Genomic DNA, 12,156 nt, shown 5'->3' with positions numbered 1-12,156 from the left:
GCATGTCATTGACTTCCCATTGATTTACATTATAAAAAGAGTTTCAATTTACACCGGTTCGTCCAGGAACGCATCCCCGGCGTAAATCGAGGTTTACCTGTATATATTCACTTTAAATTTATATTTAAATAAAAAGTTCTTTGTATATTTTCCATCGTCTAATAAAATTGAACGACACTTCAGAGATGGGGCTATATCTCCATCTCTGAAACGTCGTTCAATTTTATTAGACGATGGAAAATATCCATAGAACTTTTTATTTAAATAACTCACCATCATCACAAACTTTTAGATTTGATATAAATTTATATTGTTTCATTGTGATTGATGGATACAGAAATATAGAGTGATAATAACAATACTTTTATAAATGTGTTGAAGGGTAACAGTTTTCTCTTTTCACAAATTTTCTGAATACAAATAAGCTATAGGTTTTGAAATTTAAGGAAAAATGCACATTGTCACTTTGCACTGGTGTACATAAAACGGCTTCACCCTGTGTGAATGGATTTGTTGAAATTACATTTTTGTAAATGTTTCAAAGGAACTTTCATGAGTCTATGGGCCTGCCACTAAAGTACTTGTGTACTGACATCCTCTTATATGGATCATCTGTGCCACTGACTTCTGATATGAGTGCTTTGTCATTGGTAATTGCATTCATACTAATGAAGTGTAAGCACCATCAGTGCAAACTAGTCCTACAGCAGGCTACAGGGTGTGGAATTAAATACCCGCACACAGAGGTTAAAAAAAGTTTGCCAACACTTCTTAACACTTCAGTAATTAGAGTAATGAGAGAAGGGATTCAAGAGGATCAAGATTTCTGTAAAATACCTAACTTTTGTTTTTATAGTCTTGTTATTTCTTGTTCCTCATATAGTTTCAGAATTGCTGTACTTGTGTGTTTGCTACATGTTTTCAGGTACCCCATCAACACAGCATGTGGGGGAGGTAGGTCTGCTGCTCACTGAAATCTTGGTGGCTGTGAACCAACCCACTGGCAACCAAATTGCACAGCTCACTGTAGACTGCTGTGTCCATTGGCTAGCAGCAAGAGACTGCTCAAGTGTTGTACTGCAAGCTTTCCTACAGGTAGTTGGCACTACTGTTATGTCATCTGAAGCCCTTGGAGCCATCCTTGAGGCAGCATTGCAAGCATTCTTCAAACAAACAAGTAGGTTTCTTTGTTGATTTTGGGTTACTCCCCACAAGCACCTACATGGCACATAGTGGGACAGAGCTTTACTTTACTTAGATAGTCCATACACAATCATGTTGTCTTTGTTGAAAAAGTCTCATATTTCCATCTGAATAATGGTACTACTGTATTGCTGTTTTTGTTTGGAATCTTTAAATACTTTATTAAGCTTACTTTTAAATGGTGGAATACTGACTGAATCTTCACTAGAGACTTATAACAGTTTGCCATGATGTTTCTTAAATCTTATTAACCAACTTGCACTTGCCATATAAGTATAGTGGGGACAGTTGATTGGCAAATCATTTTACACTGCTTGAATTGTAACTTTCCTAACAGGAACACCTAAAGCTCATTGTTACTTGTGCTACTCATATACAGCTTCATCTATATCCACAGTTTTCACAGCATTATCTCATTTGCTTTTTGTCACTCCCACTATCTTTAATAATAAGCTTGAGATATCACTTTGGACTTTATGAAATGTAGATTTGTTTCCATATTCTGTCCTCGTACTTTGCATGGTACATCCCAAATCCTGTTTTGTCTTCCAAAATTAATGATTTGTAACTTCCCATTTCATTCTAATTGGTCATTCAATAAATGATTATTAAAATATCATGAAGTGACAGGACAGTAGACAATGAATAAACTTGCATGACCATATTATCATGGGAAATCAAAATACATACTGAAGAGCAGCTTGGGACAGGCTTTTCCCTTTGACATCAAACAACAGCTTGCTTAGCTTGGTGTTAGCTGTTAGCATGAGAGTCTCACTTTAAAAATACAGGAACAGTAATACTGATGTAGGATTTGAGGTTTTCACAGTGGTGAGTCTGAAGATTGCTGTCTTCTGGGTTGTTGTGCTGTGTAGTCTGGTAGATGTCCACTAACGTTTCAAAGGTCCATGCTGCCTCCATCATCTCCTTATTTAATCTGTTTGCTGAGTCTGCTGAATGCATAGCAGTTGTTTTATTTGGATTTGTGTGTTTGGTAAGGCATGATGGCAACACAAAAGAAAATAAAAACCATTTCGTAAATAAGAAACTTCTGCTGAAACAACCAGGATTATCAGTATGAACTCTAAATACAATTATTGTCAAAAACTATCATGTCAATGAAGAAAATGTAAATCAGTATGGAAGATTTGTCCAGCACTTTCAATAGTGTTGAACATATGATTTTAACTTTCAGCATGATGCTGCATATTTTTAGTTTGAGGGAATTATATCTTGTAAATGTAAGTCCTAGAAATAAAATATTAATTTTATTCTTTTCCACATTGATAAGTATACCTTAAACAGTAAATCAAAACATGAAAGAGAGACAAAGAAATTCATATTTCTTTTTTCCACATATAAAGTTTTCATCTCCAGATGTTTCTAACAGCACATTCCTTAAAAATGTTTTAAGTGACTTTTGCTGCATGTCATCAAAAGACATGATGTTATTATTAGTTGAAATAGATTGAAAACTGTAGATAAAATCACATACATCTACATCTTTTTAAGGAACCTTACATATCAGCATTAAAACCAGTCACTATGTTAATGTCATATTAAATTCATTAAACTGTTCTTGTTGTGCATCAGTGAAGATACATAGCTAAGTGTTCCATCATAATTCCACAAGTAATTGGTTATTGCACGGTCAGTCACCATCTTCCAATCTTCCATTCAAATTGATTTCAGGGACTCCTTTTCCAGGTATAAAGTAAGCCAAAGTATGAAACTGACCACTTATTTCTCCCTAGTGCATTGGTTCTCAACCATTTTTGAACTGTTGCCCTATTTTTATAGTTATTTAAATCTGCTACTCTATGCATAAGAAAATGGCAAGTTCTTCAAACTTGTGAGAATTTGTTCATATATTTACAAAAAACAATACAAAGTAAAGTTATGTGGCTAGACATAATATCCATATTCTGCTTATTCATAACAAGGCTTTGAAAGTACAACAATATACAAAATGGAAAACTCACCTGGGAGGCCCTGCTGAATGGGAATGTTGCATTTGTTTTGCTTCTGCCAATTTCTTGATCTTAGAGCTAAGATGAAACAAGACTGTATTGAAGATTATCTTTCATACTGAATCTGCTTCCATGTTTAGTTTTAATTTGAAACAGACGACTAATATTAATATTTCTTATATCCCATTGTTTTCAGTTGACAATTTCCCTATATTTGTAGGGGTATTTATAAACTGTATGCAACATTTAATGTCCACAGTTCAAATACTCCAGTAGTTATCACTGTCAAATTGAAAGTTAAATGAAACTTTTGCATAGTTGCTATGTTGTCATTTTACATTCTTAAAAAATACCTTAATAAAAGTTACATTTTTCAAATATCTTTCACCATATTTCATTTCAGGGCCTTATGTTAAGTAATGCTAATTTTGCTCCAACCTCACATGTTGTTATTACTGAATATAGATAGTACATTTAATTTAGGTGGCCTCCAGTGGCATAACGTCCATACCATATTTTGTGAAAATCAGTCAGTGTTTCAAAAGTTGAAAGAGGATGCTCATGCCTGGGTTCTGTAATAATTTAAGCGTTAATTTGCTATGTCTGTTCAGAAGACAGAATTTGAAATGTTATAAATTCTCCCAAGAACATTTCTGAGTGAAATTCACATGATTGTTTTGTAGTTTCGACAGGATCAACTCCGGAATGGCAAACGGCAGTAGCACTCTTGCAGCTGTGTGTGCCACAACAGTCCCCACTAGAGGAGTGTTTGCTGACCAATGGTCACCTTTTGAGCCTGTACGCTTTACTACTTAAACGACTACCCACCTGCAGGGATATACGTGAGGAGGCCAGTGTTCTCTGCAATCTAGTGGACTGGATTATGAACATAAAGCCAGTGTAAGTTAAGTGTTTTTTTTAACTTGTCTGTAACATGAATTTAGCACATTATAATCTTTCATTCTTCAGTAGTTCTTAACTATTCCTGAGTGGAAACAGGATATATCTGAAGCTGGTGAGTACCCCATATGTCGACAGCAAATATATCTGAATGTACCAATATCTCCACCATAAGAAGTTATTGTAAGTTGCTTGTTCAGAGGAAGTCTTTGTGATAACCAGAGAATGAAACAGGCATGATTTATGTAACATGAGAACAGCTGAAAAGTCGAGCATTCTTTTTTGAGAATCTAATAATTGTTGAGCTCATTAATAAATTCCTCAGCTTTCATGTAACCCAAAGTTTCATTACCATGTCCATTAGCCTTTGTTCTGAACTGTATGAATCAAGTCCACATCATAGGACCATATGTCTTTACAATCCATTTTAATATATGCCTAGACCTCTATGTTCCAATTGGTTTATTTGTAAGCTTTATAAACTTGTTTTAATAAAGTATAGAGATATTTAAATTGTGTCCCAAAGAACATATAAAAGAGGGCTAAACATGTCATGTACTAATAAACTGTCAGTTCATACAATTTGTTCTTGAACTCCATGATAAATTCACTTCAAAATTTGATCTAGATGGTGAAAGTGAAAATACAAAGTCAGTGGTAGGTGAGAAGGGCGGGTGGTCTTGTTGAAGTGATTACATCTCATGCCAGAGCATGAAGAAGAAAAATAACTACATATAAAAGTGTATGAAAATGGATGCCATAATACAAACAAGAATATGGAGACCTTTCTGATAATGGGAGAGACATGATCCTAGCTATGTGGCCAGTGTTCTGTGTGTAATTTATGAAGAAATTAAGAATAGGGAAAGAAGCACTTTGTGGCTGTTTCATTGTACTATCCCAGCATTTGCCAGGAATGACTAAGGAACACTATGACATATCTTAGGATAGCAGATACCTTACAGGATTTCAATTTGTTACCTTCCAAATACAAATCAGATTTATTAAACTCATTAAAATTCTGTAATCATGTTCTGGTAATTTAACATTAGTAACAAAAGTCAGCTACAAACTTTACACAGCAAATTGCTGTTTTGGCCATGGGACCTTTAGTTTTGGCTAGCTCAGTCATGAGTTTGAATCCCACATAGGTCATGATCATACTCAGTGCCTGTTACAGAAATGTGATGAAAATCTTAGTTATGTACTGAAGAATAAATAAAGTATGATGTGTTCAAGAAAAATATAAACATGTTGTTAATGATGAGGAGTATCAGAGAAAGTTGAAAAGTGGGAGCAGGCCTTTTCCTCTAAATTAATTCTACTTTTCATGTCCTGTAACTTCTGTTTTAGACTTAAATTTATAGAAGTTCAGTATTAGGTTTGTCCATCATATAAGTAAATTTAAATGTCTGAGCAGGTGTATGACAAAATCCCAAGTTTATTTTTTTGTAAATACAAATGTACACATATTTAATGTTGACAGCAAGCAGAATGCTAACATTGAAATGTTCTCTTATACACAAGTAGAACATGTTTTAAAAAATGTGCCTGTTTCTCAAGAAGTTGAAGTTGATTATTCTTTCTGTTTATATTCTGGAATGCAGTGAGAATCTGGAGCCAAAACTGCCATTGCTGTGGGGTAAAGTTCTTGTTCTTTCGCTGCGGCAGTGTGATTATTCTGGTGATTGTGATACAGCAGTGAGGTGTTTACGAAAATTGGTCCAGTCTCTCATGCTGTTAGCAGAAGACAGAGGTGGAGGTTGGGGAATCCTTGGAGCCATTGGACTGTGCAAACCTTCTCCTCTTTCTGTCAGGTTAGGACAGTGAATTATTATGCTGCTATAAAATCATAGAAATATTTATGAACATTGTCAGTAGAAATTAATGTGTGTATTGGTTTGAAATTTATTATAAGTGAATATTTAAAGTTTTAATCATAAAATATTTTAATAGTCCAATCTTTGAGGAGGTGTATTATGGTTTGGGTGAAAAAATTGATTTTTTGTGATTCATTTGACTTTACTTGTTACAGGTGTCGCTTATTGAGTCGTGCCATAGCTGTATTTATAATGGCACAACTACCTGAAGGGGAGCCACCAAAAGTTAGAACAGTGCCTAATGCTCCTGGAGAGATACTTTTGACTTCAGTTTCATCCAACAGGTGAGCATAATAGTGAGACAGTGCAATAAAGACAAGTGTGAGAATGTTTGTGTCACCCTCAGTGGTCTAGTGGTTAGCGTGCTCGCCAGTGGACCCAAGGTTCGCGGGTTCAATCCCGGCTGAGGGATTTTTAAGGGTGATAAAAATCGGTAGCACAACTTCCTTCGGAGGGGAATTAAAGCTGGCGGTCCCATGTTGTAGATTTATGACAGGTAAAAGAACCTTACAAGCATGATACAAGATGTTTTGTAAGCAAAATTCAGCGGCCATTTCTCACCCAAATGCTAGATGGCTCTGGCAGTCAAATCAGGATTGAGTAGGAATTGTGCAGAGTCAGTGGGCTGGTCACTCACCACTTCACGACCAAGACCAAGAAACCTCCGAAAAGGAGGCGACGAAAACCCACAACAGGGTTGTAGAACCGAGAAACAACAATGAGAATGTTTGTGCTGTTTAAAATATACCTGTTTAGTTTTCAAAGGGCCAACCACAACATTTAGTAAATAATTATTAAATTGTGTTTCAACTGACAAGTAACAAACTAACCAGCCAGCCATATGGATCAGAGTTTTTATTCAGAAACTAATAGTTGCTCCGCAAATAAAGAAAATAATTCTCTTTTGTCACCACAACATGGCATGTCTTGACATTGCAGATGGAGGACGCTTCAAGATTTGTGCAGTAGCTGTGAATATATTGAATATACAGTTGTAGACAGCTGATGAGGGGTGGTTCTCCAGCTTGAGGATTGGTTGGGAGCTAAGAGCTCCTGACCACAAAAAACAAGCATGTTATAAAATGTTCATAGGACCTCAGAACTTGGACATTGAATTGTGTTTTATATACCAAAATTCAGTTTGATATCCTGTCTTGACAGACATATATCTCAACAATTTTTTGATGTAATAATAATGTCCATCATCATCTTCATCCATTTATATTATCACCAAGGTAGTCATTTTATGACTTTAGACTTTAACCTTTATCATACAGGAACAGGGGATTTAATTCACTGTGTTGCAGAATTTCCAGCTAGACTTTACCTCAGGGGTTAGCAATTTGGTGGTATGCTAGTGTGACCCATGGGCAGCTCGACCACACAACCTGCGTCACAAAGACAATAAAAGTTAATCTCATCAGCATTTCTTGTATTGTTTATACCTTTGTCTTTGGTTCTTAATACCACACAGAAACTTCATCTGTAGTATCAGTCTTTCTCATTAGGGAGTGCTGTAATGGCTCCTCCAGTGCTGAACTGTTGTCAGTGACTGTTTTATTTAGGTTTGAGTAGAATAACTACAACTGCCCTGAACCTTGATATGTGAATATTTTTTCTTAAGGATTGTGAGGTAGAATTATTAATAAGTTTAGGAAAGTAGATTAAATATAGTCTGCATAATGAGACTGCAGATTTTAAATTCTATTTACTCATATGCAGCAAGAATATGTTACTTGGACAAAACTGAAAACTATTTGTCACAGAGAAGAAGTTAATGTACATTGACTTTGATATGATTGAGCAGTAGATGTTCTCTAAATTAACAACCACCAATTTATCATTATTAAAACAAAAATGGCGGCATATTAGAGCATTGTATTACAAGGGTCACCGTGTCTCTACATGTGTTCATTAGGAATAGGAAGATGCATATTTCAATAACTTACAGTGCTGATTACTGACTAATTTTTTATCTGCCTAGGGGTAGTTCCACTTATGGAACAAATCCGCCTTTTCCGAGCACTGAGGCTGTGAAAGCACTGAGCAACTTGGAGTCACTTCTAAATAATAAACATTACCAAAGTCTCCGGAGTACAGTGGACCTTGCTATTAAGCTTGTGACGGATCCAAGCAACTCTCTCCATAATGCCTCATATGTCCTGGGCGTCCTGGCTACAGACCTGTTCCAGGAGCAGTACCTTTCAGTTTTAAAGGTAAGGCTAACAATTTTCAATTTACCTTATTATCTAAGCCAGAAACTCTCAGAATTATAAGTTGCTATTAACCTTTGAAGTACCAGGCTTTTAAATCTATATATTCCTTGCTGGCCTGATTTAAAACCCATAGTTATATTAACAGCGTAATATTGAAGCATGAATAATTCCTTTAGACAATAAAGATGTCTAGTACTCTTTGTTGTGCACCAGTAGCTCTTCTTGTGCCCCCCAGTAGAGAATAGGCAGATTGCAAACTTTCATCTCTTTACTTGTGATGTCCTGTGGTGGTAGGCTGCTAGTTGCCTGCAGGATGTATTATTGATGGCAGTACAGATTTGATTCCTCCAATAATAATGTCACCAGAAAGTATGTGAAGAAGAGATTGGACTATTCAATGGGAGAAGGATGAACCTTGATATCAGGTGCTGCATTACAAGTGAACCAAACACTGGGTTCTGTAAATCCTTTTACCTGTCTGTTACTACTACTCAGTTTTATTGGATTTTTAGACTTTGTCCATCGTCCAAGGTTAAAATGTATACGACGTTTCGAAAACCGGATGCATTTTCATCTTCAGGTGTATGGGGCAGGGGGCATCTACTCTGTTGGGTCCAATAGAAAGAGCTAGTCTCAATCACTGGATGAAATCAGATCCAGTTTTTGAAATGATGTATACATTTAAACCTTGGATGATGGACAAGTCCAAAACCCCAATAAAACCGACTTTATCACACCGTCAGAACCCTACAAAATCCAATTATTACTACTACTGCTCCATGTACTGTCATCTCCAAACTATTCTGGTCACTTCTTTTTCGAATCATTAAAAATGTTCCAAACAGTTGGCTCATCTACAAGCTTCTCTCCTGAATATTGGTCTAGATATAGTCCTTGTACCATATTGTCTTGACCCAAACAGCAACCTTTCAAGGGACCTGCTATTTATTTTTATAATAAATTTTGTTATGTAAATGAGAAGACCAACACAAATATACAGTGAATATCTGACCATAACAGTAGACCACACCGATGATAAAGGTATGATGAAATGAACCACGAAAACTGAGCAGGCACATATTAGCATGACAGTAAATGATGTGAACCCTTCTATAATTTATTGCTTCTATGAAACCCAAAGCTGTACAGTATTACTAACAAAAATATTTAATTGCATAGAATCATTAAATGGATTACACAAATATGTCTTTGGAAGTGCACTGCAAAAATTTTATTACAATCAACCTACAATTAAATATAAACTTATATTAAAATATTTTTGGTTCATTTATCATTGTCAAATCAGTAGTTTGATTATGTCTTTCAGATTGAGTTATTTTACAGCCTTGTGCTCAGTGTTTATTTGAAATTTACAGAGTATAGCTGAAAATAAGGCAGGAATTCCCACTTACAAATGTTAGGTGTTGTTAAGGGAGGCTGTGTAAAAATATTTATGAAAGAAAGGAAAGGAGTCTATTTGGCAAGAAAATTTATGAAGCTTGTACAGTCGTCTTCTAGAGTACACTGACATTATTTTTGTGTATTCGAACCGAATACAAAGATCACAAAGCCATCTTATGTGCATCAATGTGTGCCATGTCTTACAGTCAATGGGCCAACTAAGGATAACACTGAAGATGGTTGTCTTCTGGGTTGTTGTGCCATGTAGTCTGGTAGAAGTTTACTGATGTTTCAGACATCCTTGCTGCCTCCATGACCTCTGAAACAGTAAATTTATACCAGACTACATGGCACAACAACCCAGAAGACAACCATCTTCAGACTCACAGCTGTGAAAACCTCAAATCCTACATAGGGATACCACTTCCATGTCTTAAAAGACATATTGGGTCTTTAAAGGTTAACATCATGGGATCGAGGCATCTAGCTTTGTACATTTTAATTTAATTTTCTGCCATCAATAATACCAACATGTAGTTGTGTAAATTTATGAGATAGGAGCTATGTTAGTGTCACATAATGTAGGGTCCTAAATTTTGTGTGGTAATAGGTTTTCAGAAAATATGCATCTTTTCTTAAGCTCTACCTCCACTGCCCCATACGTCTGCAAGGTTAACCACCAGGGACAACGTTGCCTTCAGAGAAATTAAAGACCAAATTTCTTTATAAAATAATAATGCCCACTGAGCATAAGAGTGGAAACTTTGCTCCATAGGTGTGCAGGCTTTTGAACTGTTTAGTTACTGCATGTAAAACCTGTGGCCCTCTCTGATGTTTTATGCAGTGCAACTCATTCTTGAATTATACATGTTTGGCCTCAGAATGTCTTATCGTACAGCACGGGTATGAATGTAATAGTAAATTATGGTGGAAGAATTATAAACACCAATTTTCAGGTAAGGAATAGATTTGCATGAGCTAAATGTTACACTGTTGCAGAATGTCTGTTTTACAAGTGATTATTGGTAACAAATTACAGTGGGAACTTGGGGCAGTAATGCTTCTCTCACTGTATCTAGGCTGGCTTTAATCTGATTTATAACCTATGACAGAGTTGGAGGTTGGAAAAGGGTGAGTGAGCCATGGATTCATTTCAGTTGCTGTACAGATGGTCTCAAATACAAGATTGCTTTCAGTTTTCTTAATTGTTTTGTTCTGTTATAAAGTCAGATGGAATCACAATGTCATTGAAACCAGGTACTGGCAAGAATTGGAAAACTGAAGAGGATAGATGTGCATTTTAGGAAAAATGGGAACTATCTTATTTCAGGTGAAAGGTAAAATTATTTAAGAGGCATAAAAGTATTTGAGTCATGATACAATTTATTGATAGGAACGGCAGGAGAAGAAAAGCTGCAGGTGTTGAAGTTCACATGTAGTAAGAAACAACATATTTTTATTCATGTTTATAAAGAAAATGAATCTATGGATGAAGTCATTTACATTCTATAAAAATTTATAGTGCAGCATTCAAACTGGCCTTTCACTGGAGGTGAATTTATAATGGAGTATATGATAAGAACATTTGAAGTTTTATGTCCTGAAAAAGTGAAAGCACTAGACATTTCATTGTCATAAAGAACAATGGCAAAAAGGATAAATGGGATGTCAAATGATAGGTGACCAATTTAAAGTCAAAAGTGTAACTTTTTTAAAGTCAAAAGTGTAACTTTTTTAAAACTTTTTCCATTGTCATCACTGAAAGGAATGGTGGTGTCACACAAATGATGAAAATAACAGAATAACTTCTTCAAATTATTGCCCTTCTTTATACTTTAAGTAGAAAAGATATCTTTAACTGTGTGAAAGAACTTTTGGACAAGTATGAACTTTCTTTATCAAGACTGATATGTATAACAGCTTGTGGATCTATTGCATTACTTAGAAAGAAAGGTGCGTTTGTGACAAAATTGCAAGATAAACTAAATGTATTGACACCTAACTGTAAGTTCAGTGACGTTTGTAGTGTTATTCATCATGAAGTTCTGTGTTCAAAACTTGTAAATATAGAACATGTAATCAGTCTTTTAAAGAAATTAGCAAACTTCGTTCATTCATTCATTCATTCACGTGGTTTAGATCAGTGCTAGTTTGCTGTCTTATTGAGTGATCTTGGAAGTGACTTTGGATGTTTGTTATATAGTGCAGATTCGTTTATTGGCTGATGGATGAGTTTTTGGTTTTCTAGCTCAGGTTTTGCACTGTCTCTTGCAGAACCATTAAATGCTTGCTGCCGACATGTTTCCCATTTTTGGCAGGCAGAAATGTCAGTAGCTATCTAGAATGGAAAGCATTTGCACACAAATGACTCAGTAATCAAGATCCTGCTTGTATCTGTTTCTGTTATGCAGAGACATAGTACTAAAATAAGGGTTTTGTTATTGAATGCCAAATATAAGCTGTGAATATATCAGGCTGTCTCTTCTGTTCTTGTAATATAAGCATGCAGTGTTTATATTGTGACATCCATAGCAGTGAAACTCCTGCTGCCACTGTGTGACTAACCTTGAAAGTACACAGAATGTG

The 12,156-nt window shown here is 35.6% G+C and overlaps 1 protein-coding gene across 5 annotated transcripts in view; it reads left to right on the top strand.

The window, feature by feature from the left end:
* The window catches only part of Epg5 (ectopic P-granules autophagy protein 5), an 82,818-nt gene that overhangs the window by 57,376 nt on the left and 13,286 nt on the right, over window positions 1-12,156 (top strand). For 2 of the 5 annotated variants that reach the window (XM_087358769.1, XM_022062819.2), the window contains 6 exons: window positions 926-1,177; window positions 3,857-4,073; window positions 5,681-5,890; window positions 6,109-6,237; window positions 7,938-8,169; window positions 10,797-12,043. In XM_087358769.1, coding sequence (XP_087214895.1) covers window positions 926-1,177; window positions 3,857-4,073; window positions 5,681-5,890; window positions 6,109-6,237; window positions 7,938-8,169; window positions 10,797-10,874 — 1,118 coding nt within the window. In that variant the 3' untranslated portion in view covers window positions 10,875-12,043. The other 3 variants (XM_087358873.1, XM_087358791.1, XM_087358827.1) reach the window with 3 other exon arrangements.

Source organism: Zootermopsis nevadensis, unplaced genomic scaffold (assembly GCF_977971745.1).
Source record: "Zootermopsis nevadensis isolate Lab colony 2312 unplaced genomic scaffold, Znev_1.0 Znev_ptg000001l, whole genome shotgun sequence".
Lineage (NCBI taxonomy): Eukaryota > Metazoa > Arthropoda > Insecta > Blattodea > Termopsidae > Zootermopsis > Zootermopsis nevadensis.
The sequence above is the reverse complement of the archived record's forward strand: the minus strand, read 5'-3'. Positions and strand labels throughout refer to the sequence as shown.